Source organism: Coregonus lavaretus (assembly GCF_964263955.1).
Source record: "Coregonus lavaretus genome assembly, chromosome: 24".
In the NCBI taxonomy this organism is placed as follows: Eukaryota; Metazoa; Chordata; class Actinopteri; order Salmoniformes; family Salmonidae; genus Coregonus; species Coregonus lavaretus.
Genome location: NC_140011.1, coordinates 40877194 through 40894397, shown reverse-complemented (window position 1 = coordinate 40894397; position 17204 = coordinate 40877194). Strand labels below are relative to the sequence as shown.

The window sequence follows — 17204 nt, the reverse complement described above, 5'->3', positions numbered from 1 at the left end:
GTTTAATTTATTTCCCCAAGAGACTATACATCTATGGGCTTGAATGTTTTTCTTTGTTGCGTAGCTTATCATATGTAATGGATAACGGCACAATCATTTGGGCTTTTTTGGGCTTGGGCTCATAAAATGTCTTTAATGTAGGGCTCATTTGACTCAGGTAGCATCTGGCTTGAATGTTCATTCCGATCAAAGCTCAAATCAAATCCAGACATATTTATATGCTTTATAATTACACTTACGGTTTTGCCTGGAAATACCAGGTTACCCTGGGAAAAAATGATTTATTCTCATGATGGAACATTTTGTAAAACACCGGGAAAACATGAAATAAAAAAATAAAAAAATAAGCAGCTCCATGACAAGAGAAAAAGGAAAGGATGGTCCAAGCAGTTTAAAAAAAAAAGATTGTTTTTATTGATGTCATCACGTGTCTCATGTATAATCATTTACAGAACACACAAAACTCTTCTTCGATTTTTTTGGTTTTCACATTTCACATATTTTTTAAACGTTTTTTTGTTGTTGCCTTTTTTGCTTTGTCGCACTATTTACATTTTGAGAAGGTTGACTGAGATCCAGGGATGGTTATTACTGAGTGTTGGTCGGTGATGGATGGATCGGGATGGGGACAGTGCATGTGTGCGTGCATGTGAGTGAATATGCCAAAACCTATCCACAGAAACCTCTTCAACCAGACCTGCAATAATCTTTTAAACTGTACGGAAAAACAAACTCACAACTAGGGTTGCAAAATTGCGGTAACTTTCACAAAATGTAGAAGTTTTCCAGAAATCCTGGGTGGAGAGTTTGCAACCCTACTAACAACTCACTCTCTCACAACCCTACTCATACATTATTTTTAACTGACATCTCTCTCTCTAGGTACTGAGCATTGGTTGGTTGGGGGGGGGGTTATATGTGTTTGAAGTTAGGGGTTATTGGGGTTGTTAGGGTAGGATTTATTCAAAGGCAGGTTGCAGAGCTGCGAACTACACTACCGACAATGAGCCTTTTAAAGACTATTTCCCAGTCGTTCGCGGAGATCACATTCATGGTTTACACAGCGGATTTCAGCTCAATCGTAAAATACCTTTAAAAGTCAAGTGCAATGTGCTTGATGCTAACACCTTTGATTGAATCTTGGCCTGGCTGTGTATATAAGGGCAGTAAAGCTATTGTGCAGTGGGTGTAGTGGTGTATGTGGATGGTGGCATTGTTGATCTGTGTGTGTGGGCTGTTAGTGTGTTGTCCTGGTGTGTGTGTGTGTTAGGCTGTGCCGTTGGTGTACTTGGAGAGTTTATTCTCCAGGTCACAGATTCTCTTCTCCTGAGACAGAACTGTCGCCTTGAGATTCTGAACTTCTTCCAACAACCGCTCTACCAACTGAGGCTGGGGAGGGGGAGAGAGGGGAGAGAGGGGAGGGAGGGAGGGAGGGAGGGAGGGGGGGGGGGGGGGGGGTGCGGGGAAAGAGCAAGGGAAAGAGGGAAGGGGAGAAAAAGGTAGGAGAAGGAAAGGAAGGAAGAAAAAAGGAACAAGAGGAAAGATAGGTCAGGGACAGGCAGCTACAGGAAAACACCAGGCAGCTACAGGAAAACACCAGGCAGCTACAGGAAAACACCAGGCAGCTACAGGAAAACAACAGGCAGCTACAGGAAAACACCAGGCAGCTACAGGAAAACACCAGGCAGCTACAGGAAAACACCAGGCAGCTACAGGAAAACACCAGGCAGCTACAGGAAAACAACAGGAACACAGCAGGCAGCTACAGGAAAACAACAGGCAGCTACAGGAAAACAACAGGAACACAACAGGCAGCTACAGGAAAACAACAGGAAAACAACAGGCAGCTACAGGAAAACAACAGGCAACTACTGGAAAACAACAGGCAGCTACAGGAAAACAACAGGAAAACAACAGGCAGCTACAGGAACACAAAAGGCAGCTACAGGAAAACAACAGGAACACAAAAGGCAGCTACAGGAAAACAACAGGAAAAGAACAGGCAGCTACAGGAAAACAACAGTAACACAACAGGAAAACAACAGGCAGCTACAGGAAAACAACAGGCAGCTACAGGAAAACAACAGGCAGCTACAGGAAAACAACAGGCAGCTACAGGAATACAACAGGCAGCTACAGGAATACAACAGGAAGCTACAGGAATACAACAGGCAGCTACAGGAAAACAACAGGAAAACAACAGGCAGCTAAAGGAAAACAACAGGAAAACAACAGGCAGCTACAGGAATACAACAGGCAGCTACAGGAATACAACAGGCAGCTACAGGAATACAACAGGCAGCTACAGGAATACAACAGGAAGCTACAGGAAAACAACAGGAATACAACAGGCAGCTACAGGAATACAACAGGCAGCTACAGGAAAACAACAGGAAGATACAGGAAAACAACAGGCAGCTGCAGGAATACAACAGGCAGCTACAGGAAAACAACAGGAAAACAACAGGCAGCTACAGGAAAATAACAGGAAAATAACAGGAAAATAACAGGCAGCTACAGGAAAACAACAGGAAAATAACAGGAAAATAACAGTAAGCAGAATTTCTAAAGATCAGAATAATTAAGTAAAGGAGAGAGAGAGATGGGACCGGTGGAGAGGTTTGAGAGAGAGAGAGAGAGAGGAGAAATTAGAGAATGAGAGTTTTTAGACAAACAGATAAAGGGGTGATTATATCCATAGTGACACACAGGCAGGTTGGTGGTCAGGGTTAGACAGACAGACAGACAGACAGAGTGTGACTCACAGGCAGGTTGGCTGAGCCGTCGCAGGAGGACATGCTGCGTCTGGTGGTGGGTCTGGAGTCCAGAACGTTCTTCTTGGCCACTTTTAGCTCACGGCTCTTGGGGGGAACATAGCCATCTCTCAAGGACTGGAGGATGGGGTCCTCATCTCGCCCCTCCAGCCACTCCTCTGGCTCCAGGGCCGGGTCGGGACCCGCCGTGTCTGGGTACAGGTCATCCTGAAACAGGTCCGACTGGAGGGAGGGAGGGGGGAGGGAGGGAGTGAGAGAGTGGAGGGGGAGAGAGAGAGAGAGGGAGGGGGGGGAGAGAGAGAGAGAGGGAGGGAGGGAGGGAGAGAAGGAGAGGGAGGGAGGGAGGGAGGGAGGGAGAGAATGAGAGGGGGGAGGGAGAGAAGGAGAGGGAGGGAGGGAGGGAGGGAGGGAGAGAATGAGAGGGGGGAGGGAGAGAAGGAGAGGAGGGAGGGAAAGTTTTAACAAGCTGTAAATGTAGAGAGAGAGAGAGAGAGAGAGAGAGACTTACCTTTCTAGGCACTGTCATGGCGATGGGCTCACACTTCTTGTCATGGAGCTTATATAACCTGGAGAACAGAGGAGAGTTCGAGAATAGCCACAACAAACACTTGAGTGTGTGACTGTGTGTGTGTGTGTGTGTGTGCGTGTGCGTCTGTGTGTGTGCAGTCTCCTACCTGGCGATCTCACACTTGCTGACGTCCACCCCTCTCTTAGGCATGAAGCCCATCCCCCTCTGAGGCTCCTTGCTGCTGAAGGTACTGAGGTAGTGGACATAGGGAGGCTCCTCTGTTATCTCAAAGTACCGTATACTACTGTCCCCCTGGAGAGGAGAGGAGAGGAGAGGAGAGGAGAGGAGAGGAGAGGAGAGGAGAGGAGAGGAGAGGAGAGGAGAGGAGAGGAGAGGAGAGAGGATTTACAGTAGTAGCCGTATAGAGGCAGTAGTAGTATCAAGGTAATGGATAATATTGTTACTGTACACAGAGAGTGAGGAGTTTCTACCTTTCCACAGAGGTAAACCATGTTGGTGTCTGGGTCGTAGTAAGGTAACAACACACCGTTACTTGTGTCCAACTCCAGCAGTGCAATAGGCTCCTCAAAATGTGTCTGGGAGGAGCAGAGAAAATAAGGACAAGATGAGAGAAGAGGGACGAGAGGACCAATGTTCACTGTCCTTCAAGAGGAAGTGAGATATGAGTGTGCATACATGTGTGCCCATACGTGTCAACTGTGTGTGTGCGCATATGTGAGTGCACTTGTGTTTGAGCGTGCCTGTGCATGTGTACGTGTCAACTGTGTGTGTGTGCGCATACGTGCGTGCACTTGTGTTTGAGCGTGCGTGTGTGTGTGTGTGTGTGTGTGTGTTACCGGGTCCCACAGGCCCAGCTCTCTCTGGCTCATCCTGGTGAAGCCGGTAGTGAACAGGTTTCCGTCTCTGGTAAAGATGGCCCTCATTGGTCGGATCCCCTCGTGTGGAGCCATCCTCTCCTATTGGACAGAATGGACACGCCAGACATCACTAACAGAGTACAGAGCACCCATAGCGGTAGAAAGAGGACTCATCATGGCTTCTGTGAAAGCACAGGCAGTCCCATTGAGGCTAGGGCTGCACGACATGGACAGAATATCTACACTGAACAAAATTATAAGCGCAACATGTAAAGTGTTGGTTTCATGAGCTGAAATAAAAGATCCCAGAAATGTTCCATACGCACAAAAAAAGCTTATTTCTCTCAATATTTGTGCACAAATTTGTTTACATCCCTGTTAGTGAGCATTTCTCCTTTGCCAAGATAATCCATCCATCTGACAGGTGTGACATAGCAAGGAGCTGATTAAACAGCATGATCATTACACAGGTGCAATAATAGGCCACTCTAAAATGTACAGTTTTGTCACACAACACAATGCCACAGACGTCTCAAGTTTTGAGGAAGCGTGCAATTGGCATGCTGACTGCAGGAATATCCACCAGAGCTGTAGCCAGAGAATTGAATGTTCATTTGTCTATCATAAGCCGCCTCCAATGTCGTTTTAGAAAATTCGGCAGTACGTCCAACCGGCCTCACATTGCAGACCACGTGTAACAATGCCAGCCTAGGACCTCCACATCCGGCTTCTTCACCTGCGGGATCATCTGAGACCAGCCACCCGGACAGCTGATGAAACTGTGGGTTTGCACAACCAAATAATTTCTGCACAAACTGTCAGAAACCGTCTCAGGGAAGTTCATCTGCGTGCTCAACGTCCTCACCAGGGTCTTGACCTGACCGCAGTTTGGCGTCGTAACCGACTTCAGTGGGCAAATGCTCACCCTCGATGGCCACTGGCACGCTGGAGAAGTGTGCTCTTCACGGATGAATCCCGGTTTCAACTGTACCGGGCAGATGGCAGACAGCATTTTTATTTATTTATTTTATTTAACTAGGCAAGTCAGTTAAGAACAAATTCTTATTTACAATGACGGCCTACACCGGCCAAACCCGGACGACGCTGGGCCAATTGTGCGCCGCCCTATGGGACTCCCAATCACGGCCGGTTGTGATACAGCCTGGAATCGAACCAGAGGGTCTGTAGTGAAGCCTCAAGCACTGAGACGCAGTGCCTTAGACCGCTGCGCCACTCGGGAGCCCATAGCGTGTATGGCGTCGGGTGGGCGAGCGGTTTGCTGATGTCAACGTTGTGAACAGAGTGACCCATGGTGGCGGTGGGGTTATGGTATGAGCAGGCAGGCATAAGCTATGCCCATACCAATTGCATTTTATCGATGGCAATTTAAATGCACAGAGATACCATGACGAGGTTCATTGTCGCGTCACCTCATGTTTCAGCACGACAATGCACGGCCCCATGTCACAAGCTGAAAATGTCCCAGTTCGTCCATGGCCTGCATACTCACCAGACATGTCACCCATTGAGCATGTTTGGGATGCTCTGGATCGACGTGTACGACAGCGTGTTCTAGTTCCCGCCAATATCCAGAAACTTCTCACAGCCAGTGAAGAGGAGTGGGACAACATTCCAAAGGCCACAATCAACAGCCTGATTAACTCAATGAGAAGGAGATGTGTCGCGCTGCATGAGGCAAATGGTGGTCACACCAGATACTGACTGGTTTTCTGATCCATGCCCCTACTTTTGTTAAAAGTTTTCTGTGACCAACAGATCAAATCAAATTTGATTGGTTGCATACACATATTAAGCAGATGTTATTGCAGGTGTCATGTTGTATAATGATTAGAAGCCAGGCACAGGAATACGTATTAGGGTTTTTATTACTCCACCCAACACAAGGTACGTCACGAAAAACGATGGGGACGAAGCCCAAAACAAACACGTACAGTGCTATGAAAAAGTATTTGCCCCCTTTCTAATTTTCTCTACTTTTGCATATTTGTGATACTGAATGTTATCAGATCTTCAACCAAAACCTAATATTAGATAAAGGGAACATAAGTGAACAAATAACACAACAATTACATATTTATTTCATTTATTTCATAAACAAAGTTATGCAACACCCAATTCCCCTGTGTGAAAAAGTAATTGCCCCCTTACACTCAATAACTGGTTGTGCCACCTTTAGCTGCAATGACTCTAACCAAATGCTTCCTGTAGTTGTTTATCAGTCTCTCACGTCGCTGTGGAGGAAATTTGGCCCACTCTTCCATGCAGAACTGCTTTAACTCAGTGACATGTGGGTTTTCAAGCATGAACTGCTCGTTTCAAGTCCTGCCACAACATCTCAATTGGGATTAGGTCTGGACTTTGTCTAGGCCATTCCGAAACTTCCAATTTGTTGCTTTTTAGCAATTTTCATGTAGACTTGATTGTGTGTTTTGGATCATTGTCTTGCTGCATGACCCAGCTGCGCTTCAGCTTCAGCTCACAGACGGATGGTCTGACATTCTCCTGTAGAATTCTCTGATACAGAGCAGAATTCATGGTTCCTTCTATTAAGGCAAGTCGTCCAGGTCCTGAGGCAGCAAAGCATTCCCAAACCATCACACCACCACCACCATGCTTGACCTTTGGTATGATGTTCTTACTGTGGAATGCATTGTTTGGTTTTCGCCAGGCATAATGGGACCCATCTCGTCCAAAAAGTTGACTCAAGTTTGCCAAAAAGCACCTGGATGATCATCAAGACTCTTGGAAGAACGTTCTATGGACAGATGATTCAAAAGTATAACTTTTTGGACGACATGGTTCCAGTAATGCCTGGCGAAAACCAAACTCTGCATTCCACAGTAAGAACATCATACCAAAGGTCAAGCATGGTGGTGGTGGTGTGATGGTACCGGGGGGATCCGTGACAGTGTAGAGAAATGCTTGTGTTCCTAGTTCCAACAGTGCTGTAATATCTAACAATACACACAAATCTAAAAGTAAAATAATTGAATTAAGAAATATAAAAATATTAGGACGAGCAATGTCAGCGTCCGGAGTATAAATAAATATATATATATACACTACATGACCAAAAGTATGTGGGCACCTGCTCGTCGAACATCTCATTCCAAAAACATGGGCATTAATATGGAGTTGGTCCCCCCTTTGCTGCTATAACAGCCTCCACTCTTCTGGGAAGGCTTTCCACTAGATGTTGGAACATTGCTGCGGGGACTTGCTTCCATTCAGCAGCGAGCATTAGTGATGTCGGGTACAGATGTTGGGTAATTAGGCCTAGCTTGCAGTCTGCATTCCAATTCATCCCAAAGGTGTTCGATGGGGTAGAGGTCAGGGCTCTGTGCAGGCCAGTCAAGTTCTTCCACACCGATCTCGACAAACCATTTCTGTATGGACCTCGCTTGTGCACGGGGGCATTGTCATGCTGAAACAGGAAACGGCCTTCCCAAACTGTTGCCACAAAGTTGGAAGCTCAGAATCGTCTAGAATGTCATTGTATGCTGTAGCTTTAAGATTTCCCTTCACTGGAACGAAGGGGCCTAGCCCGAACCATGAAAAACAGCCCCAGACCATTATTCCTCCTCCACCAAATTTTACAGTCGGCATTATGGATTTGGGCAGGTAGCGTTCTCCTGGCATCCGCCAAACCCAGATTCGTCCGTCGGACTGCCAGATGGCAAAGCGTGATTCATCACTCCAGAGAACGCATTTCCACTTCTCCAGAGTCTACCAGAGGCGAGCTTTACACCAGTCCAGCCGACGCTTGGCATTGAGCATGGTGAACTTAGGCTTGTGTGCGGCTGCTCGGCCATGGAAACCCATTTCATGAAGCTCCAAACGAACAGTTCTTGTGCTGACGTTGCTCCCAGAGGCAGTTTGCAACTCGGTAGTGAGTGTTGCAACCGAGGACAGACGGTTTTTACACGCTACGTGCTTCAGCACTCGGCGGTCCCATTCTGTGAGCTTATGTGGCCTACCACTTCGCGGCTGAGCCGTTGTTGCTCCTAGATGTTTGCACTTTACAATAACAGCACTTACAGGTGACCGGGGCAGCTCTAGCAGGAAAGACATTTGATGAACTGACTTGTTGGAAAGGTGTAATCCTATGACGGTGCCACGTTGAAAGTCACTGAGCTTTTCTGTAGGGCCATTCTACTGCCAATGTTTGTCTATGGAGATTGCATGGCTGTGTGCTCGATTTTATACACCTGTCAGCAATGGATGTGGCTGAAATAGCCGAATCCACTAATTTGAAGGGGTGTCCACATACTTTTGTATATATACAGTCATGGCCAAAATTGTTGGCACCCCTGAAATTTTTCCAGAAAATGAAGTATTTCTCACAGAAAAGTATTGAAATTACACATGTTTTGCTATGCACATGTTTATTTCCTTTGTGTGTATTGGAATAACACAAAAAAAAAAAGGAAAAAAGCAAATTTGACATAATTTCACACAAAACTAAAAAAATGGGCCGGACAAAGTTATTGGCACCCTTTCAAAATTGTGGATAAATAAGTTTGTTCCAAGCATGTGATGCTCCTTTAAACTCACCTGGGGCAAGTAACAGGTGTGGGCAATCTAAAAATCACACCTGAAAGCAGATAAAAAGGAGAGAAGTTGACTCAGTCTTTGCATTGTGTTTCTGTGTGTGCCACACTAAGCATGGAGAACAGAAAGAGGAAAAGAGAACTGTCTGAGGACTTGAGAACCAAAATTGTGGAAAAATATCAACAATCTCAAGGTTACAAGTCCATCTCCAGAGATCTAGATGTTCCTTTGTCCACAGTGCGCAACATGATCAAGAAGTTTGCAACCCATGGCACTGTAGCTAATCTCCCTGGACGTGGACGGAAGAGAAAAATTGATGAAAGGTTGCAACGCAGGATAGTCCGGATGGTGGATAAGCAGCCCCAAACAAGTTCCAAAGAAATTCAAGCTGTCCTGCAGGCTCAGGGTGCATCAGTGTCAGCGCGAACTATACGTCGAAATTTGAATGAAATGAAACGCTATGGCAGGAGACCCAGGAGGACCCCACTGCTGACACAGAGACATAAAAAAGCAAGACTACAGTTTGCCAAAATGTACATGAGTAAGCCAAATTCCTTCTGGGAGAACGTCTTATGGACAGATGAGACCAAGATAGAGCTTTTTGGTAAAGCACATCGTTCTACTGTTTACCGAAAATGTAATGAAGCCTTCAAAGAAAAGAACACAGTACCTACAGTCAAATATGGTGGAGGTTCAAAGATGTTTTGGGGTTGTTTTGCTGCCTCTGGCACTGGGTGCCTTGACTGTGTGCAAGGCATCATGAAATCTGAGGATTACCAAAGGATTTTGGGTCGCAATGTAGGGCCCAGTGTCAGAAAGCTGGGTTTGCGTCCGAGATCATGGGTCTTCCAGCAGGACAATGACCCCAAACATACTTCAAAAAGCACCCAGAAATGGATGGCAACAAAGCGCTGGAGAGTTCTGAAGTGGCCAGCAATGAGTCCAGATCTTAATCCCATTGAACACCTGTGGAGAGATCTTAAAATTGCTGTTGGGAAAAGGCACCCATCCAATATGAGAGACCTGGAGCAGTTTGCAAAAGAAGAGTGGTCCAAAATTCCGGGTGAGAGGTGTAAGAAGCTTATTGATGGTTATAGGAAGCGACTGATTTCAGTTATTTTTTCCAAAGGGTGTGCAACTAAATATTAAGTTAAGGGTGCCAATCATTTTGTCCGGCCCATTTTTTGAGTTTTGTGTGAAATTATGTCAAATTTGCTTTTTTCCTGTTTGTTTTGTGTTATTCCAATACACACAAAGGAAATAAACATGTGCATAGCAAAACATGTGTAATTTCAATACTTTTCTGTGAGAAATACTTCATTTTCTGGAAAAATTTCAGGGGTGCCAACAATTTTGGCCATGACTGTATATATACAGTACCAGTCAAATGTTTGGACACACCTACTCATTTAAGGGTTTTTCTTTATTTTTACTATTTTATACATAGTAGAATAATAGTGAAGACATCAAAACTATGAAATAACACATATGGAATCATGTAGTAACTAAAAAAGTGATAAACAAATCAAAATATATTTTATATTTGAGATTTTTCAAATATCCACCCTTTGCCTTGATGACAGCTTTGCACACTCTTGGCATTCTCTCAACCAGCTTCACCTGGAATGCTTTTCCAACAGTCTTGAAGGAGTTCCCACATATGATGAGCAGTTGTTGGCTGCTTTTCTTTCACTCTGCGCTCCGACTCATCCCAATTGGGTTGAGGTCAGGGGATTGTGGAGGCCAGGTCATCTGATGCAGCACTCCATCACTCTCCTTCTTGGTTAAATAGCCCTTACACAGCCTGGAGGTGTGTTGGGTCATTGTCCTGTTGAAAAACAAATGATAGTCCCACTAAGCCCAAACCAGATGGGATGGCGTATCGCTGCAGAATGCTGTGGTAGCCATGCTGGTTAAGTGTGCCTTGAATTCTAAATAAATCATAGACAGTGTCACCAGCAAAGCACCCCCACACCATAACACCTCCTCCTCCATGCTTTACGGTGGGAACTACATATGCAGAGTCATCCGTTCACCCACACCGCATCTCACAAAGACACGGTGGTTGGAACCAAAAATCTCCAATTTGGACTCCAGACCAAAGGACAAATTTCCACCTGTCTAATGTCCATTGCTTGTGTTTCTTGGCCCAAGCAGGTCTCTTCTTATTATTGGTGTCCTTTAGTAGTGGTTTCTTTTCAGCAATTCGACCATGAAGGCCTGATTCACACAGTCCTCTCTGAACAGTTGATGTTGAGATGTGTCTGTTACTCGAACTCTGTGAAGCATTTATTTGGGCTGCAATTTCTGATGCTGGTAACTCTAATGAACTTATCCTCTGCAGCAGAGGTAACTCCGGGTCCTCCATTCCTGTGGCGGTCCTCATGAGAGCCAGTTTCATCATAGCGCTTGATGGTTTTTGCGACTGCACTTAAAGAAACTTTCAAAGTTCTTGAAATGTTCAGTATTGACTGACCTTCATGTCTTAAAGTAATGATGGGACTGTCGTTTCTCTTTGCTTATTTGAGCTGTTCTTGCCATAATACGGACTTGGTCTTTTACCAAATAGGGCTATCTTCTGTATACCCCCCTACCTTGCCACAACACAACTGATTGGCTCAAACGCATTAAGAAGGATAGAAATTCCACAAATTAACTTTTAAGAAGGCAACCTAATAATTGAAATGCATTCCAGGTGACTACCTCATGAAGCTGGTTGAGAGGATTCCAAGAGTGTGCAAAGCTGTCATCAAGGCAAAGGGTGGCTATTTGAAGAATCTCAAATCTATTATGATTTGTTTAACACTTTTTTGGTTACTACACTCACTATTTTTCTACAATGTAGAAATTTGTAAAAATAACGAAAAACCCTTGAATGAGTAGTGGTTCTAAAACTTCTGACCGTTAGTATATATATACAGTGGGGAGAACAAGTATTTGATACACTGCCGATTTTGTAGGTTTTCCTACTTACAAAGAATGTAGTGGTCTGTAATTTTTATCATAGGTACACTTCAACTGTGAGAGACGGAATCTAAAATCAAGAAAATCACATTGTATGATTTTTAAATAATTAATTTGCATTTTATTGCATGACATAAGTATTTGATCACCTACCAACCAGTAAGAATTCCGGCTCTCACAGACCTGTTAGTTTTTCTTTAAGAAGCCCTCCTGTTCTCCACTCATTACCTGTGTTAACTGCACCTGTTTGAACTCGTTACCTGTATAAAAGACACCTGTCCACACACTCAATCAAACAGACTCCAACCTCTCCACAATGGCCAATACCAGAGAGCTGTGTAAGGACATCAGGGATAAAATTGTAGACCTGCACAAGGCTGGGATGGGCTAAAGGACAATAGGCAAGAAGCTTGGTGAGAAGGCAACAACTGTTGGCGCAATTATTAGAAAACGGAAGAAGTTCAAGATGACGGTCAATCACCCTCGGTCTGGAACTCCATGCAAGATCTCACCTTGTGGGGCATCAATGATCATGAGGAAGGTGAGGGATCAGCCCAGAACTACACGGCAGGACCTGGTCAATGACCTGAAGAGAGCTGGGACCACAGTCTCAAAGAAAATCATTAGTAACACACTACGCCGTCATGGATTAAAATCCTGCAGCGCACGCAAGGTCCCCCTGCTCAAACCAGCGCATGTCCAGGCCCGTCTGAAGTTTGCCAGTGACCATCTGGATGATCCAGAGGAGGAATGGGAGAAGGTCATGTGGTCTGATGAGACAAAAATAGAGCTTTTTGGTCTAAACTCCACTCGCAGTGTTTGGAGGAAGAAGAAGGATGAGTACAACCCCAAGAACGCCATCCCAACCGTGAAGAATGGAGGTGGAAACATCATTCTTTGGGGATGCTTTTCTGCAAAGGGGACAGGACGATTGCACCGTATTGAGGGGAGGATGGATGGGGCCATGTATCGCGAGATCTTGGCCAACAACCTCCTTCCCTCAGTAAGAGCATTGAAGATGGGTCGTGGCTGGGTCTTCCAGCATGACAACGACCCAAAACACACAGCCAGGGCAACTAAGGAGAGGCTTCGTAAGAAGCATCTCAAGGTCCTGGAGTGGCCTAGCCAGTCTCCAGACCTGAACCCAATAGAAAATCTTTGGAGGGAGCTGAATGTCCGTATTGCCCAGCGACAGCCCCGAAACCTGAAGGATCTGGAGAAGGTCTGTATGGAGGAGTGGGCCAAAATCCCTGCTGCAGTGTGTGCAAACCTGGTCAAGAACTACAGGAAACGTATGATCTCTGTAATTGCAAACAAAGGTTTCTGTACCAAATATTAAGTTCTGCTTTTCTGATGTATCAAATACTTATGTCATGCAATAAAATGCAAATTAATTACTTGAAAATCATACAATGTGATTTTCTGGATTTTTTTTTACCTATGATAAAAATTACAGACCTCTACATGCTTTGTAAGTAGGAAAACCTGCAAAATCGGCAGTTTATCAAATACTTGTTCTCCCCACTGTATATATATATATAGAGATTATTTTTTCCCGAAAATCACATTGTAGGATTTTTAATGAATTTATTTGCAAATTATGGTGGAAAATAAGTATTTGGTCAATAACAAAAGTTTCTCAATACTTTGTTATATACCCTTTGTTGGCAATGACACAGGTCAAACTTTTTCTGTAAGTCTTCACAAGGTTTTCACACACTTGCTGTTATTTTGGCCCATTCCTCCATGCAGATCTCCTCTAGAGCAGTGATGTTTTGGGGCTGTCGCTGGGCAACACGGACTTTCAACTCCCTCCAAAGATTTTCTATGGGGTTGAGATCTGGAGACTGTCTAGGCCACTCCAGGACCTTGAAATGCTTCTTACGAAGCCACTCCTTCGTTGCCCGGGCGGTGTGTTTGGGATCATTGTCATGCTGAAAGACCCAGCCACGTTTCATCTTCAATGCCCTTGCTGATGGAAGGAGGTTTTCACTCAAAATCTCACGATACATGGCCCCATTCATTCTTTCCTTTACACGGATCAGTCGTCCTGGTCCCTTTGCAGAAAAACAGCCCCAAAGCATGATGTTTCCACCCCCATGCTCCACAGTAGGTATGGTGTTCTTTGGATGCAACTCAGCATTCTTTGTCCTCCAAACACGACGAGTTGAGTTTTTACCAAAAAGTTATATTTTGGTTTCATCTGACCATATGACATTCTCCCAATCCTCTTCTGGATCATCCAAATGCACTCTAGCAAACTTCAGACGGGCCTGGACATGTACTGGCTTAAGCAGGGGGACACGTCTCGCACTGCAGGATTTGAGTCCCTGGCGGCGTAGTGTGTTACTGATGGTAGGCTTTGTTACTTTGGTCCCAGCTCTCTGCAGGTCATTCACTAGGTCCCCCCGTGTGGTTCTGGGATTTTTGCTCACCGTTCTTGTGATCATTTTGACCCCACGGGGTGAGATCTTGCGTGGAGCCCCAGATCGAGGGAGATTATCAGTGGTCTTGTATGTCATCCATTTCCTAATAATTGCTCCCACAGTTGAATTCTTCAAACCAAGCTGCTTACCTATTGCAGATTCAGTCTTCCCAGCCTGGTGCAGGTCTACAATTTTGTTTCTGGTGTCCTTTGACAGCTCTTTGGGCTTGGCCATAGTGGAGTTTGGAGTGTGACTGTTTGAGGTTGTGGACAGGTGTCTTTTATACTGATAACAAGTTCAAACAGGTGCCATTAATACAGGTAACGAGTGGAGGACAGAGGAGCCTCTTAAAGAAGAAGTTACAGGTCTGTGAGAGCCAGAAATCTTGCTTGTTTGTAGGTGACCAAATACTTATTTTCCACCATAATTTGCAAATAAATTCATTAAAAATCCTACAATGTGATTTTCTGGAGAAAAAAATTCTCAATTTGTCTGTCATAGTTGACGTGTACCTATGATGAAAATTACAGGCCTCTCTCATCTTTTTAAGTGGGAGAACTTGCACAATTGGTGGCTGACTAAATACTTTTTCCCCCCACTGTGTGTGTGTGTGATGGGATGTATAGATGTTATGGACAGTATATAGATAGAATTTGTAGTATATCTGAATAATACGTAGGATAGAATAGTATACAGTAATCCCTCGTTTATCGCGGGGGTTACGTTCCGAAAATGACCCGCGATAAGTGAAATCCGCGAAATAGAAAACTTTTTTTTTTTACAATTAGCAACTATTACATGTATACAAATACAGTGACTCACGTGTAGGCCGTTTCACTGCTCTTCAGACTGGGCCGCTGCATCCTGACTGCGCTCTGCAGTGTTCTCTTCTTCTGAAGCCCGCGGTGCAGGTGTGTTTGTTCGGGAGAAGAACATAGTGATAGGCAGCTGTTGTCGCTCTTTTTTCTTCTTTGCAAAAAGATCCTTGTACACCGACATGCCACCATCGATTACGTTGGAGAACTGTAATGAACGGCTCATCAAAGGGTCCCATTCCTCAGCTACTCGCTTAAGTTCAGTGGCCATTCGCACCATGGTTGCTAAGCGACCAAGCGTTAGTCCTTCCTCCTCATTGACTGCTGCTGTCGTCCTTATGTTTTTTTCCTCCTTCTTTATGTAACGAACGGAAGATTCATTGATTCCGTAATGGCGAGCAACGGCTGCATAGCTTTTACCTTCCCTTAGCATGTCCAGAAGTTTAACTTTATCTGAGATAGGTAGCATCTTCCGCCGTTTGGGCCCATCCGCAGGTGCTTTTGTCGGTCCAGGCCGTTTCGTCGACATTATGGGTTTAGGAGATGTTCGAAATTACAAGATAATTTGGCCAACTTAATGTAAATTTGCCAAGCTGTTTTATGTACGTACACATAACTGCACGAGACGACAAAATGATAGCACAATTCGTAGCATGTTTTGATACAAGAAGCGGGAGTGAGTTTTTAGCGAATCAGAATGCAGAGCACAATGCACCAAAAAAAAAAAAATGCATTATGAAAATCCGCGAAATAGCGAATCCGCGATAAGTGAACCGCGAAGTGGCGAGGGATCACTGTATATACAGCAATAGTTGAATGGGATGGACTTGACTAGAATACAGTATATACAGTGTATATACAGTGGCTTGCGAAAGTATTCACCCCCCTTGGCATTTTTCATATTTTGTTGCCTTACAACCTGGAATAAAACATTATTTGGGGGGGTTTTGTATCATTTGATTTACACAACATGCCTACCACTTTGAAGATGCAAAATATTTTTTATTGTGAAACAAACAAGAAATAAGACAAAAAAACAGAACTTGATCGTGCATAACTATTCACCCCCCCCAAAGTCAATACTTTGTAGAGCCACCTTTTGCAGCAATTACAGCTGCAAGTCTCTTGGGGTATGTATCTATAAGCTTGGCACATCTAGCCACTGGGATTTTTGCCCATTCTTCAAGGCAAAACTGCTCCAGCCCCTTCAAGTTGGATGGGTTCCTCTGGTGTACAGCAATCTTTAAGTCATACCACAGATTCTCAATTGGATTGAGGTCTGGGCTTTGACTAGGCCATTCCAAGACATTTAAATGTTTCCCCTTAAACCACTCGAGTGTTGCTTTAGCAGTATGCTTAGGGTCATTGTCCTGCTGGAAGGTGAACCTCCGTCCCAGTCTCAAACCTCTGGAAGACTGAAACAGGTTTCCCTCAAGAATTTCCCTGTATTTAGCGCCATCCATCATTCCTTCAATTCTGACCAGTTTCCCAGTCCCTGCTGATGAAAAACATCCCCACAGCATGATGCTGCCACCACCATGCTTCACTGTGGTGATGGTGTTCTCAGGGTGATGAGAGGTGTTGGGTTTGCGCCAGACATAGCGTTTTCCTTGGTGGTCAATAAGCTCAATTTTAGTCTCATCTGACCAGAGTACCTTCTTCCATATGTTTGGGGAGTCTCCCACATGTCTTTTGGCGAACACCAAACGTGTTTTCTTATTTTTTCTGGCCACTCTTCCGTAAAGCCCAGCTCTGTGGAGTGTACGGCTTAAAGTGGTCCTATGGACAGATACTCCAATCTCTGCTGTGGAGCTTTGCAGCTCCTTCAGGGTTATCTTTGGTCTCTTTGTTGCCTCTCTGATTAATGCCCTCCTTGCCTGGTCTATGAGTTTTGGTGGGCGGCCCTCTCTTAGCAGATTTGTTGTGGTGCCATATTCTTTCCATTTTTTAATTATGGATTTGTAATGGTGCTCCATGGGATGTTCAAAGTTTCAGATATTTTTTTTATAACCCAACCCTGATCTGTACTTCTCCATAACTTTGTCCCTGACCTGTTTGGAGAGCTCCTTGGTCTTCATGGTGTCGCTTGGTGGTGCCCCTTGCTTAGTGGTGTTGCAGACTCTGGGGCCTTTCAGAACAGGTGTATATATACTCAGATCATGTGACACTTAGATTGCACACAGGTGGACTTTATTTAACTAATTATGTTACTTCTGAAGGTAATTGGTTGCACCAGATCTTATTTATGGGCTTCATAGCAAAGGGGG

General features: G+C 44.7%; 1 protein-coding gene across 1 annotated transcript in view; it reads right to left on the bottom strand.

Moving 5' to 3' along the window:
* Positions 1 to 396: 396 nt before the first annotated feature.
* LOC311100148 (coronin-6-like) overlaps positions 397 to 17204 on the bottom strand; it is a 61208-nt gene continuing 44400 nt past the window's right edge. Inside the window, exons 7-12 of the mRNA XM_084140925.1 lie at positions 4140 to 4259; positions 3774 to 3878; positions 3449 to 3594; positions 3283 to 3340; positions 2766 to 2996; positions 397 to 1389 (exon numbers count right to left, since the gene is read on the bottom strand). Of these exons, the coding sequence (XP_083997051.1) occupies positions 1267 to 1389; positions 2766 to 2996; positions 3283 to 3340; positions 3449 to 3594; positions 3774 to 3878; positions 4140 to 4259 (783 nt within the window). The 3' untranslated portion in view covers positions 397 to 1266. The remainder of the gene's footprint in view (positions 1390 to 2765; positions 2997 to 3282; positions 3341 to 3448; positions 3595 to 3773; positions 3879 to 4139; positions 4260 to 17204) is intronic.